The 14,340-nt window shown below is 44.4% G+C and overlaps 2 protein-coding genes across 3 annotated transcripts in view; one reads left to right on the forward strand and one right to left on the reverse strand.

Moving 5' to 3' along the window:
• APBB1IP (amyloid beta precursor protein binding family B member 1 interacting protein) overlaps positions 1-14,340 on the forward strand; it is a 199,085-nt gene that overhangs the window by 172,793 nt on the left and 11,952 nt on the right. For both annotated transcript variants that reach the window (XM_073629794.1, XM_073629795.1), the window contains exons 11-13: positions 2,374-2,472; positions 8,525-8,627; positions 13,941-14,032. In XM_073629794.1, the coding sequence (XP_073485895.1) occupies positions 2,374-2,472; positions 8,525-8,627; positions 13,941-14,032 (294 nt within the window). The remainder of the gene's footprint in view (positions 1-2,373; positions 2,473-8,524; positions 8,628-13,940; positions 14,033-14,340) is intronic.
• LOC141144284 (protein adenylyltransferase SelO-like) overlaps positions 1-14,340 on the reverse strand; it is a 166,525-nt gene that overhangs the window by 1,174 nt on the left and 151,011 nt on the right. The gene's annotated exons all lie outside the window — the stretch shown is intronic.

Below are 14,340 nucleotides of genomic sequence, written 5' to 3' on the forward strand. Positions count from 1 at the left end.
CTGAGCTACAATATTAATAAGGACATATGTAATATTCAATTTCCCCATCAGGGACCCCCACCAGCGCTCCAGGCCCCTCCATGCTAAGGAGTGCCCCTAGAGAAAGCAGATTGCAATAGAGGCACCCAAGCAAGCTCGCTCCTGAGCCGCTGCACTGCATGTCCATTCACATACAGAGCCACGGCTCAGCCCCACCCCCTCTCCCCATTGGCTCACTAGCTGTAACAGTTTCAGCCAATGAGGAGGGAGAGTCCCCAGAGAGCTGAGGCTCTTATGCACATCACTGGATCACAATGGCGCTCAGGTAAGTATTGGGGGGCTGGGGGGGCTGCTGCACACAGACGGTGCACATAGAAACCACAATCTCAGGTGATTGTGAACTTGCTGAAGCACAAAAAAGGGGAAGAATAAGGACCAACAAAATTCAGCCAGTCGTCAAAGGTAGGCATCAAAAATATAGTGTGTGTCTCTCTAGAGTAATACTCTTATAGTGTATTCATCAATTAGAGTTAGCCCTCATCAATGGATAAAGGAGCCTCACAACATGATACACAAAGTGTTCAGCGTTTTGGGGGGGTTTTGCTGGTAGACCCATATACCCTTAATACGGTGAAGGCACCTTTTCTCCCCAATCTGGATAGCACAGCTGTCCCCGCAGCTAGAAGGTATATGGGTCTTGATGCCTACCTTTGATGACTGGCTGAATTTTGTTAGTCCTTATTCTTCCCCTTTTTTCATGCTTCAACCAGTTCACAATCACCTGTGATCGTGGTTTCTATGGAGGGTGTATATGCGTCTCTGTCTACCTCTTGATGAGGGGTCATATATATATATATTGACCACTGTCAAACATTTACACTTGGTCCCCGACAAGATTGTTTTTGAGTCATAATAATCTGTGATGTGTGGTATCCCCTGAGACTTTGATCCAAGGTCCATCAGCACCTACCCAGTATGTCCAGAGGAAGCTACTAAATTGCGAAATGCGTTGACAAAGCAAGCGTGGATTTGTTAGATGATATTTCTCTATACAGATCAAATTATCCATACTCATACAGCTATGAATTTCTCTTCTCATATACTTAAGGATCCAACCTTCATGCTTGTTGTATTGGGTATCTGTTGACCTTGTCAAATAACAGGGTGTTGTCTAAATGTTATATGTTTTTTAATAATTTTGTAATAAAGACCTATTTTTTTATATTACCACTGCCTCATGATGTGCCCACAAAGTCCATTTTTTCTTTGAGATTTATTCTCAATCGTTTTGTATATACTGTCTACAGAGAATATTTAACTGATTGTACCAAGAGACAGACAATGAATAATATAATAAAGTAGTCATGTACACCTCCCAAAAACCCAGTGCTTGCTGCTTTTGCCCTAAATCTGCATTTTAAATTATGATCAATTGGGGGTCAGTGTTCAGGTGTATTGGGAGGGGGGGGACTTAATGTGTTCTGATTTTTCATTCTATGTTTCAATTATTTTTATTGAAGTTTTACAATACAAAGAACAAATGTCTCGACTTTACATAATGTAAAATACAACTTGTTCAGGGAGCTATACATTTAACGCTCTAGTATACTTGAGGAATCCTCCTCTTGTTGCTTACATGGACCATGGTCACCTCCTGATGTTAGCTATCATTTTTTTGCTTAGTTAAATGTGGTGTATATATCTTTCTCTCCTCAAAATCTTATACTGTATGTAACACCTCGACGTCACCAAAGCAGATTTCCCTGACTTATGTTTCACCGACTGGGTGATTTTTCATTCTAAATGGTTGAGAAGTACAGTAAAACCTTGGTTCGAGAGTAACTTGGTTTGAGAGCGTTTTGCAAGACAAGCAACATTTTTTAATACATTTTGACTTGATATACAAGGGTTGTCATGATATACAAGTAGCGTCATGTCACAACTGAGTATAAAAGAGAAGAGAGGCGCCTCTAAGTGTAGAAATATGGTTACATTTAAGGAAGGTACAACATTTAGCAACATATTGCTACACTTAGAGGCGCCTCTCTTCTCTTTTATACTCTGTAGCTCCTGCTGGATTTTGCTTCTAATCCCCTTGTGGAGGCTTCCATTTGTGGATGGACATTTTATGGTTACACAACCTGGTCACATTGCTATAATCTTTTTATATGGACTATAAACTGAAAGACCTATGAATATATGGTTGTGGAACGAATCAGTTGAGTTCCCATTATCTCTTATGGGGAAATCCGCTTTGATATACAAGTGCTTTGAATTACAAGCATGTTTCTGGAATGAATTATGCTCGCAATGCAAGGTTTTACTGTATACTTTGTAGATTTTAAAGACCGCAAAGGTATGTAATTACTAAATACCACTCATTTTATTTTTCAGCATCCACAAATTCAGAAGGAATCACAATATATTAAGTATCTGTGCTGTGATGAACCATGGGTTCTCCACCAGTGGGTTACTGGCATCAGGATTGCCAAGGTAAGTAAAAAGAACATCTATCACATTTAGGTGTACCAGAGAACCTTACAGGGTCCTCACTTATGTATAGCCAAAACTTTTTTGCAGGTTTGGATAGAGCAGGGAAAGGTTAAAATCACTGCCAGGGTAAATCTTTGCTGTCTGTGTACCATTGGGGACATTTTCTTTCACTTCCTGCCTCGTTGAGGCATTGCGAAGTGAGAGGAAATTTCCCAAAGTAAAGAATGTGTCCCTAGTCTATCCAAAATGTAAAACAAAATGCTGGAGATATGCTTTAAGCCCACAGCATATACTGGAGTTGATTTACTAAAGGCAAATAGGCTGTGCACTTTGAAAGTGCATTGGCACTCTGCAAGTGCAGTTAGTCCAGAGCTTAGTAAATGAGGAGGAGCTCTGCTGACTTTCATCATTCAATCATGTGCAAGCAAAAATGCTGTTTTTTTTATTTACCTTGTATGTGATTGGGTAAAGTGAAACTTTACCTCATTTACTAAGCTCTAGAGCACAGTCTATTTGCCTTTAGTAGATCTTTAGTAAATCCGCCGCTTTGGTAAAACTGCCGCAATTTGTACATGCTCACTAAGGCTCCATGCACACTAGCTTTTTTTAAGCTCCTAGAAGCTGTTATTAGCATTTTTATTTCTGCTCCTAAAAGCTAAATAGTGTTCTCCTATGTGTCCTATGTGTCCATGCACACTACTTTAGGCCATTAGCGTTTTTTGAGCTTCAGCGTCTAGGAGCAGAAAAACAATTGTTTTTGTAGAGATCCTTGGAGTGTTTTGCCAGCAGAAAGAAAACGCTGAATGCTCTTAAGGCCTACATGCACACTATCGTTTTTTTTTAACCACCCCCTTCCTGCCCAGACCAATTTTCAGCTTTCAGCACTCTCACGCTTTTGAAGGTCCTTGAGCACCAGGACAGTGGAATTACCCACAAAATGACCCCATTTTGGAAAGCAAACACCCCAACTTATATTCTATGAGGGATGGGCTGCAGATAGGTACTCGGGTACTCTGATGGGCTGGAGACAGGTACTCGGGTACTCTGATGGCCTTGTGACAGGTACTCGGGTACTCTGATGGGCTGGAGACAGGTACTCGGGTACTCTGATGGGCTGCTGACTGGTACTCCGGTACTCTGATGGCCTGGTGACAGGTACTCGGGTACTCTGATGGGCTACAGATAGGTACTTGGGTACTCTGATGGGCTGGTGACTGGTATTCGGGTACTCTGAAGGGCAGTGACAGGTACTCATATGAACTGTGACAGGTACTCAGGTACTCAGATGGACTGTGACAGGTACTCGGGTACTCAGATGGACTGTGACAGGTACTCAGGTACTCTGGTACTCATATGGACTGTGATAGGCACTCAGGTACTCATATGGACTGTGACAGGTACTCAGGCACTCAGGTACTCATATGGACTGTGACAGGTACTCGGGTACTCAGATGAATTGTGACAGGTACTCGGGTACTCAGATGGACTGTGACACGTACTCAGATGGAGTGTGACAGGTACCCGGGTACTCAGATGAACTGTGACAGTTACTCAGGTACTCAGATGGACTGTGACAGGTACCCAGATGAACTGTGACAGGTACTTTGTTGTGTGGTGACAGGTCCTCTTTATTGGGGGGGGCAATCAGTGTGATTGGTGTACACTGTAAGCGGTAACGAGATGTTACCGCAATCTCCTTCTCACACACAATCAGTGTGTGAGGAGGAGAACCCGGTTACCGCTCTATGTTTACATTTAGTGATCGGCTGTGAAAGGATCACAGGTAATCACGTGGTAAACAGCCGCCGGCCAATGGCTGTTTACTAGCATCAGTGACGAGCAGTGTTCCCGGGAACACGCTGCCATCGACGTGCACGCGCAGCGCGCTCCTGATCGCGCGCATGCGCTGTGCAAAGTGGGGCAGTACCATCTGTGATCGGCCGTGACTTCATCACAGTCGATCACATGGTAAACAGCAATGCCCAATGGCTGTTCATCCCCCTCGGTGGCGAGCAGTGTCTCCGTGACACGCCGCCGCCGAAGGTACAGGGCTGCGCGCACACGATCGCGCGCATGCCCTGTTTAAATGGACGGACGTCATATGATGCCTGCCCAGAAGAAGAGCTGCGCCGCCTGGCCCTCATATGACGGCCGGCGGGCGGCAAGCGGTTAAGCTAAAAAAACGCTGGAAAAAATGCTAGATAAAAAACGCTGGTAATAGCTTTTTGTAGTAGCGTTTTAGGAGCGTTTAGAAGCATTAGCGTTTTATTAGCATTTTTGCAGTTCCTTTAAAAAAAAAAGTGAAAAAAAGGCTAAAAAAATGCTATTAGTAGCATTTAGGAGCATTTAGCAGCCTTTAGGAGCGTTTCTGCTGGAAAAACAATCCAAGAAACTCTACTAAAACTACTTTTTTTTGCTCCTAGATGCTGAAGCTCAAAAAATGCTAAGGCCCCTTTCACACTGGGGCGGGAGGTGCATCGGCAGTAAAGCGCCGCTATTATTAGCAGCGCTTTACCGCCGTTTTAGCGGCGGTATTCGGCCGCTAGCAGGGCGGTTTTACCCCCCCACTAGCAGCCGAGAAAGGGTTAAAAACCACCGCAAAGCGCCTCTGCAGAGGCGCTTTGCCGGCGGTATGGCCGCGCTGCCCCATTGATTTCAATGGGCAGGAGCGGTGAAGGAGCGGTGTATACACCACTCCTTCACCGCTCCGAAGATGCTGCTAGCAGGACTTTTTTTCCTGTCCTGCTAGCGCACCGATCCAGTGTGAAAACCCTCGGGGCTTTCACACTGGAGACACAGCAGCGGCTGTTTCGGGTCGGTTTGCAGGTGCTGTTTTTAGCGCAATAGCTCCTGCAAACCGTCCCAGTGTGAAAGGGGTCTAAAAGCCTAAATTAGTGTGCATAGACACATAGGATTGCACTATTTAGCGTCTAGGAGCAGAAAAATTCTAATAAACGCTTCTAGGAGCTTAAAAAACAAAGAAGTGCACATGGAGCCTAGATGATCCTAACTGCTTCTAAAAGCTGCTAAAATGCTAATAGAAGCTGACACAAAAATGCTATTATTAGCATTTTTCTTCTAGCTTTTTTTGAGCTTATGAAAAATGCCAGTGTGCATGGAGCCCAAAGGGGGGGATTTACTAAAACTGGAGTACACAAACTGGTGTTGCTGTAGAACAAGCTGATGTTAGAAGATGATTGGTTACTATAATCATCTTCTAACTTCAGCTTGTTCTATTAAGCTTTGACAATAAAACCTAGAAAGCTGATTGGTTTCTACGCAGAGCTGAACCAGATTCTGTGTGCTCCAATTTTAGTAAACCCCAGAGCCACACTAAGCCACATGATGTGGAGATGTCCTAAACACAGATATTGGAAAACGGAATCTGACTACTATAAGATCATTTTTTCAGGTTACCTTAGCAGAAGATCCAGGGATATGTTTATTGAACATGGTGGATGAGGCTTCTTTACCAGAAAATATATGTCCCTATTACTCGAGTGTTTTTTCAAGCCTGTTAATTAATCTCTCAAAAAATGGTTATTCCCCTATTCCCCCACATAGGAGGAACTAAAAACACAAATAAATCACACTTTGTCTAAAGAAAAGCTAATTTACCAACATAGAAACTGCCCAAATTGTCTTAAAGAGGGGGAGACTGGCTGGTGTGTCCTGTACTGGAGGTTACTAGGCCCCTGGGTAATCGCAATGATCAACTAGTTATTAAATTATTTATGGCTGTATGAAATACATGAAATGCCGTGTACACACGGTCGGACTTTTCAGCAACAAAAGTCCAACGACTTGTCCAACAGACTTTCGACGGACTTTTGACGGACTTCCGATGGACTTTCTAATGAACAGACTTGCCTACACACGATCACACCAAAGTCCGATAGATTCGTAAGTAATGACGTACACCGGACTAAAATAAGGAAGTTGATAGCCAGTAGCCAATAGCTGCCCTAGCGGCGGTTTTGGTCCGTCGGACTAGCATACAGACGAGCGGATTTCTGGGTCCGGTGGAGTTACGACGTAAAGATTTGAAGCATGTTCCAAATCTAAAGTCCGTCAGATTTGTGACTGGAAAAGTCCGCTGAAGGTCCGGTGAAGCCCACACACGATCGGATTGTCCACCGGATTTGGTCTGTCGGACCAGTCCGGTCGAAAAGTCCGACCGAGTGTACGCTGCATTTTTATAAGGCATGGCCCTGAATGTGTTTTCCTTTTTTTTTTTGTTTTTTTGTTTAGGTAGGTGTTTGGTTTATCTATACATTTTATATATGGTTATAATCATTTTTTTATATATATAATTCCGTAGAGCTATAGTGGATTCTTCATGTATAAAAATGATGCAAGATGTTATATGGATAATTATATTGTTGGAAGGTTTGTAGTTATATTGACAATTGACTGTAATTGTAAAGAGAGATTGGATTGTGGGATTGTTGGTTCAGTAAAAGAAATGTCTAAAAATTTATAAAAAATATTGGAACAAAAAAAACGAAACCCAAGTGAATGTTGTGCACATTCTTGTATATAACAGTTTGTCACTGGTATAAAAAAAAGGAGCCAGAACATGCGGCATGCCTATTGAAGTCTAAGGGCTCTTTCACACGGACGATCCGTATGTCCGTTTTTTATCCTTCCATTTTCGGATGAAAAACAGACATACATGTATCCCTACGGAATAGCGGATGTCAGCGGATGAACGTCCGCTGACATCCGACCCGCTCCGATCCGAAAAAGTGTAACGGAGGAAAACCCTACTTTTCCATCCATTTTCGGATCGGATCGGGTGACGACGGACTCTACGGTCCGTCATCATCCGATCCCCCATAGGGGAGAGCAGCGCTCTGACTGTGCAGCGACGAACCTGTCATCTTCCTGCTCAGTGGGGATCGGCGGAGCGATCCCCGCTGAGCAAGCAGGTGTGCACGGGGTGGATCATCACTGATCCGCCCCGTGTGAAAGAGCCCTAAGGGACCAAAAAAAGCGCATGTACTTTTTTGAACGTAAGGCATCATTCCCACGAGGCAGATCCGCTGCCTCGGAGTCCGCCAGCTCAGCGGGAGATCTCTCCGTTGATCTCCGCTGAGCCGGCGGATGACAGGTCCCTCTCTGCTCACTGAGCGGGGAGGGGCTTGTCCAGCGCTGCTGCTGCCTATGGAGGGATCAGACGAAAGCATGTCCCTTTTTTAATCAGATCTCACCCCATCTGATCCGCCAGCAACGGATGAAAACGTAGGGGCATCCGTCTGCTTTTAGCATATCAGATCGGATCGGATGTCAGCAGACATGTCCCCGCTGACATCCGTTGCTCCATAGACTAGCATGGAGCGCCCGTTCAGGTTCGCCGTCAAAATTGACAGGTGGACCTGAACGGTCCGACCATGTGAAAGGGGCCTTAGGAGAATGAGCATACAAGCACGAACAGGGACAATTAATACAAATGGGATTCTGCGTGTTGAGCATAATCAGGTGTAGGGGGCGTGATTTTGTAGGTGTGGTTAAAAGTGAGTGTTGTCAGTAGGGTGCCCCCAGATTTCATCTTGAAAACCTGCTCACCCTATATAAACGTTTTCATACAATGAGTCTACCAATAGGTTAAAAAGAGATCTGTGCAGTGATTGGGCCCCTTTCTTTCAGAGAGACAGCGTTCTTATAGGTTCAATTATATGGCTCATCTTATACAGTAAAATAGAGAAGACTTATTAAAAAAAAACTGAACACGTAATAATGAACATGTAATAATGTGCAGTACTAAAAACAACTGGTCTGAATTCAGTATTTCTGATTGGTTGTTGTGGCTTGCTGCACTTTACACTAAGCACTTTGCTCCGTTTACTGGTTAGAGCTTTTATATATGGTCAACCTATCATGTGTCCACAATATACCAATCACCACTCTGGGTGTATTGCCTTTTCACTGCCCCAGCTAATATTATGCCATGTAACCAGTTGCCAGTTGTTTCTTTTTTTTTTTTTTAATAGTTTAAATTAAACGTATGCACAGAACACAAACTTGTATGTCATCTTGTTTGCTCTTGCAGTATGGGAAGGTTTTGTATGAAAACTACAAATCTGCCATCCACAAAGCAGGTCTGGCCTCCCGGTGGTCTTCGCTCAGCACTTCCTCGACACCAAGCACAACAGGTACTACAACAATTCTCTCTTCCTCTTTTCTTCCCATCATTAGACTTAGTTAACCCATTTATGCCAAAGGTTGACATGTTTTTTAATTTGTACATAAAATTCATGTTACAGAGCAGTAGGATATTCTGTAAATAACTCCCACATCACTACTGTCCCAATATTGGAACAAGAGGCAAATAATGGCTTAAATATATTCATATAACCTAAGTCAAGTATTGTGTGTGTGTGTGTGTGTGTGTGTGTGTATATATATATATATATATATATATATATATATATATATATATAATATATATAACCAAAGGGATAAAGTTGTTACCAGTAGCTAAACAAGTTCCAGCTGTCAAATATCTAGTGCCAATCAGAAAACGTGTAATTGGACAGTAACAGTATTTAAACCTGAACTCCAGGGAGATACAAAAGACATAGATTAATGCCTCTCTGTATCCATTAGTACAATGGGTTTTGTCATGCTAAAAAGACATGCTGATAGGAGGAGAGAGAGCAGAGTGAGCATAAAAGAACTCAACAGTCTGCTGCTTCTCCTTTCACTGTCAAGTAACAGGCCAGGGGAGGGACAAGACCTGCAAGTGTTACTTTACTTTAGCAGAGAAAAATCTGGTCTCTTGAAAATGGGCTGTACTGCGTGTCAGGGCTGTTTAAAGGGCAAGTTCACCTTTGTACACTTTTTTTTCTAAATTCAAGCTCCCCTATGCACCAATATAGCATTCATGTACTTTTTTTTTTGCAAAAATATCAAAGCTTTCCATTAAATCTACAGTCACTTACTTGTCTTGTCCTAAGCCACATTTCCAGATGTTTCCATTAGTAATGTCTTCTTCCTGATCAGACTGTAGGTCATGACATGACACAGGAAGGAGTTGACCAGCTGACCTCATTAGCACACACCCTGGATCATCCACCCTCCCATTCCCAGCTGCACATTTTTTAAATTAAATACAATCTATTAGTGATCACCCTTCTCACTAAATACACAATCAGATTACATAGTGTATGGCCATCTTTATACAAGTACATAGGAGGGAGTGGACAGAAACACTCAGCTGTCATGCCCTGTTCACAACTTTGCATAGCCAGAACTCGCATTCCCACATGCATTTTTTTTTTAGCAAGGGGGGGGGGGGCGTTTTGGAGCATTTTCACTCATAACACATAGGGCAGCCCATCCACATGAATGGGCCGCCCTAAACACAGCAATCGCCCCAAAGAAGTTTCAGAACTTTTTTTAGAGCGGTGCTTGGTGTGTTTTTTACTGCGATTTTTGGTGCAGCACATTTCTGAAATGCAAGGAAACACACAGATGTGAATGGAGCCTCGTTCTTGTGTTACTGCACCAATTTCACTTTCAGGCCTCATTCACATCTAGCATAGTGGGAGCGCACATTTTGTGGCTCGTTTTTATTGTGACATGCATAGGGCAGCCTGTTGATTTCAATTGGGTGCACTACATGTGGTTAATGGGACATTTTGGCATTTTGTGGGCTGTGTGTTTTTTACTGTGTGTTTTGCAGCATTTGCCCCTCGTTTTTTCACATGGCAAAATGTGTGTTTGCTTCTGTGTTTGGTGTGCCGTTAACAATTAATGGCACTGAAAGCGCAACTAGTAATTTTAGGTGCATAAACATGGCCATACACTATGCAATCTGATTGTATATTATGTATTTAGTGAGAAGGGTGATCACTGATTGATTTTATTTCATTTAAAAAATGTGCACCTGGGAATGGGAGGGTGGATGATGCAGGGTGTGTGCTAATGAGGTCAGCTGGTCAACTCCTTCCTGTGTCATGACCTAAAATCTGATCAGGAAAAAGACATTACTAATGGAAAAGTCTGGAAACGTGGATTAGGACAAGAAAAGTGACTGTAGATTTAATGGAAAGTTTTGATATTTATGCAAATAATGAATGCTATATTGGTGCATATGGGAGCTGGAATTTCAAGAAAAAAAAAGTGTATAAAGGTGAACTTACCCTTTAACACTCAGAACTGGATGGACAGAAGCAAGAATCCTTAGTAAAGGTAAACCAGCTCCTTTATACGTATTTCATCTGTGTGCTTAGCTGTTTGCCTGGGGTTCAGCCAGGCCTGTACTGGCCATCGGGACTACCGGGAGTTTCCCGGTGGGCCGATGGCTCAGTGGGCCAGTCAGGCGCAGTCCTGGAGCCACTCCTCACTGACAGTGAGTGATCATGATTTCACTCCTGTCACCAAGGAGCAGCTGCCGACACTTGCTGGAGTGAGGATTAAGCTTTCTGCTTCCTCCAGCCTGCAGGGGGAGATAGACAGCCAGCAAACTTTCCTTCCTCTCTCCCCTTATCATTTGACTGGAGAGAGGAACGAGAAGCTGCCTTCAGAACTGTGAGTACACATGGGAGGGGGAGGAGAGGGGGGACACTCTGATGTAAGGGTGTGCTGATGGGGACACTCTGATGTAAGGGGGTTCTGATGGGGACACTCTGATGTAAGGGGGTTCTGATGGGGACACTCTGATGTAAGGGGGTGCTGATGGGAACACTCTTATGTTAGGGGTGCTGATGGGGACACTCTAATGTAAGGGGGTGCTGATGGGGACACTCTGATGTAAGGGGGTGCTGATGGGACCACTCTGATGTAAGAGGGTGCTGATGGGGACACTCTGATGTAAGGGGGTACTGATGGGATCACTCTGATGTAAGGGGATGCTGATGGGGACACTCTAATGTAAGGGGGTGCTGATGGGGACACTCTGATGTAAGGGGGCTTCTGATGGGGACACTCTGATGTGAAGGGGGTGCTGATAGGGACACTCTGATGTAAGGGGGGTGCTGATAGGGGGCCGGTCTAGATGAAGTCGAGGGCCAAATGTTTGTCCCAGTCCAGCCCTGGGTTCAGCTTTAACCTCCCCCCCAGGTATTAAATATTACAACAGCAGTTCCCTTTTGGAAGAGTTGATTTTGATTGGATAGGCTTTTATTCAGCACCTCAGGTCATCACTGTAAATAACACCAGAGTCTTCTTCTTCACACTGTTCCACCTACCCTATGCATAGGGGTTGATTTACTAAAGGCAAATAGACTGTGCACTCTGCAAGAGCAGTTGCTCCAGAGCTTAGTAAATGAGGGGGGAGCTCTGATGACTTCCAACATCCAATTATGTGCAAGCAAAAATTCATTTTTTTTTATTTTCCTTGCATGTGATTGGTTACTCTTTGTAAAGTGAAACTTTACCTCATTTGCTAAGCTCTGGAGCAACTGCACTTGCAGATTGCACAGTCTATTTGCCTTTAGTAAATCAACCCCATAGTGCACAGGAGCAGTCCTGGAGCCGCTCCTCACTGACAGTAAGTGATCGTGATTTCACTCCTGTCACCAAGGAGCAGCTGCCGACACTTGCTGGAGTGAGGATTAAGCTTTCTGCTTCCTCCAGCCTGCAGGGGGAGATAGACAGCCAGCAAACTTTCCTTCTTCTCTCCCCTTATCACTTGACTGGAGAGAGGAACGAGAAGCTGCCTTCAGAACTGTGAGTACACATGGGAGGGGGAGGAGAGGGGGGACACTCTGATGTAAGGGTGTGCTGATGGGGAGACCCTGATGTAAGGGGATGCTGATGGGGACACTCTGATGTAAGGGGATGCTGATGGGGACACTCTGATGTGAAGGGGGGTTCTGATGGGGACGCTCGTATGTAAGGGGGTGCTGATGGGGACACTCTTATGTAAGGGGTGCTGATGGGGACACTCTGATGTAAGGGGGTGCTGATGGGGACACTCTGATGTAAGGGGGTGCTGATGGGACCACTCTGATGTAAGAGGGTGCTGATGGGGACACTCTGATGTAAGGGGGTACTGATGGGATCACTCTGATGTAAGGGGATGCTGATGGGGACACTCTAATGTAAGGGGGTGCTGATGGGGACACTCTGATGTAAGGGGGCTTCTGATGGGGACACTCTGATGTGAAGGGGGGTTCTGATGGTGACACTCTTATGTAAGGGGGTGCTGATGGGGACATTCTAATGTAAGGGGGTGCTGATGGGGACACTCTGATGTAAGGGGCTTCTGATGGGGACACTCTGATGTGAAGGGGGGTTCTGATGGGGACACTATTATGTAAGGGGGTGCTGATGGGGACACTCTTATGTAAGGGGGTGCTGATGGGGACACTCTGATGTAAGGGGGTGCTGATGGGGACACTCTCATGTGAAGGGGGTGCTGATAGGGACACTCTGATGTAAGGGGGGTGCTGATAGGGGGCCGGTCTAGATGAAGTCGAGGGCCAAATGTTTGTCCCAGTCCAGCCCTGGGTTCAGCTTTAATCTTCCCCCCAGGTATTAAATATTACAACAGCAGTTCCCTTTTGGAAGAGTTGATTTTGACTGGATAGGCTTTTATTCAGCACCTCAGGTCATCACTGTAAATAACACCAAAGTCTTCCACACTGTTCCACCTACCCTATGCATAGGGGTTGATTTACTAAAGGCAAATAGACTGTGCACCCTGCAAGAGCAGTTGCTCCAGAGCTTAGTAAATAAGGGGGGAGCTCTGATGTCTTCCAACATCCAATTATGTGCAAGCAAAAATGCATTTTTTTTAATTTTCCTTGCATGTGATTGGGTACTCTTTGTAAAGTGAAACTTTACCTCATTTGCTAAGCTCTGGAGCAACTGCACTTGCAGATTGCACAGTCTATTTGCCTTTAGTAAATCAACCCCATAGTGCACAGGACTTACCTAATATATGAAGAAGGGCTTGCATGGCACAGGAGGAAAGGCTAAATATAATTTCCATTGTCCTGGATGCTGCATCTGTCCCCCGGCATCTCTGCACTGAGAACCGAGCCACTGAACACCGACAATGGCTCAGTTCTCACAGCTCCCCGAGCAGAGAGCTGCTGCCTGTCAGTGAGCAGGTCTCCGCTCTGGTCCTTTACGCTCATTGGAGCGCGGAGCTGTGGAGGGGTGGGGAGCGGCCGTCTCAGGCTCTCAGCGGCTCACTAAGAAGCTGAGACAGGCATCAGTCCAGGCACCTGGCGGATACAGATTTTATTGTCGTGATGAGGCGGTTTCTGGACTGATTACAGTGACGTAACAAAACAAATTGCACTCCTGTGACCCATATTCAACCTATAAACCACTAGGAACCAGTAATAGGAGTTGAGGTGTCACTAGTTCTCAGATTTTTTTTTTTTAATAATGGATCCATATACAGCATGGCTCCCAATACAGTTCTTGAATGCCAACCTTTAACTTTATTGTACCATTTTTTTATATGTCAATATCTATGTGTAAATTTTGATTTGATATTTTTCTTATAGGGGCACCTCAAGGGAATGGACAGATATCCCAAAATGTAGCCAATGTTAGTTCGAGCTTTTCAGATGCCTGGAAGCGTGGTGAGACAGCTAAGGTATGCCACAAAAGGTTATTCTGCTGTTCTTTACATAAAGGGGGTTCTTTTTCTATAAACTTATCTAGCACCTCCTATATCCCCTTGATAGAATACAGATAACAAACTACAAAGCCTGACGAACAGACCTCCCCCTTTTATGTTTCTTTTACATAGTGGTGGACTGAAATTTGAGTTTACCATCTCTTGGATTATGGTAGCTCCGAGACCTGTCTTCCACTGGAAAGCTGGCAACTTCTGAAAACATAGAAATGTCTTTGTCTTTGCTAGTGGCTGGTCTGTGAAATGTCATAGACCTATGATTTTAA

Source organism: Aquarana catesbeiana, linkage group LG05, assembly GCF_042186555.1.
Source record: "Aquarana catesbeiana isolate 2022-GZ linkage group LG05, ASM4218655v1, whole genome shotgun sequence".
Lineage (NCBI taxonomy): Eukaryota > Metazoa > Chordata > Amphibia > Anura > Ranidae > Aquarana > Aquarana catesbeiana.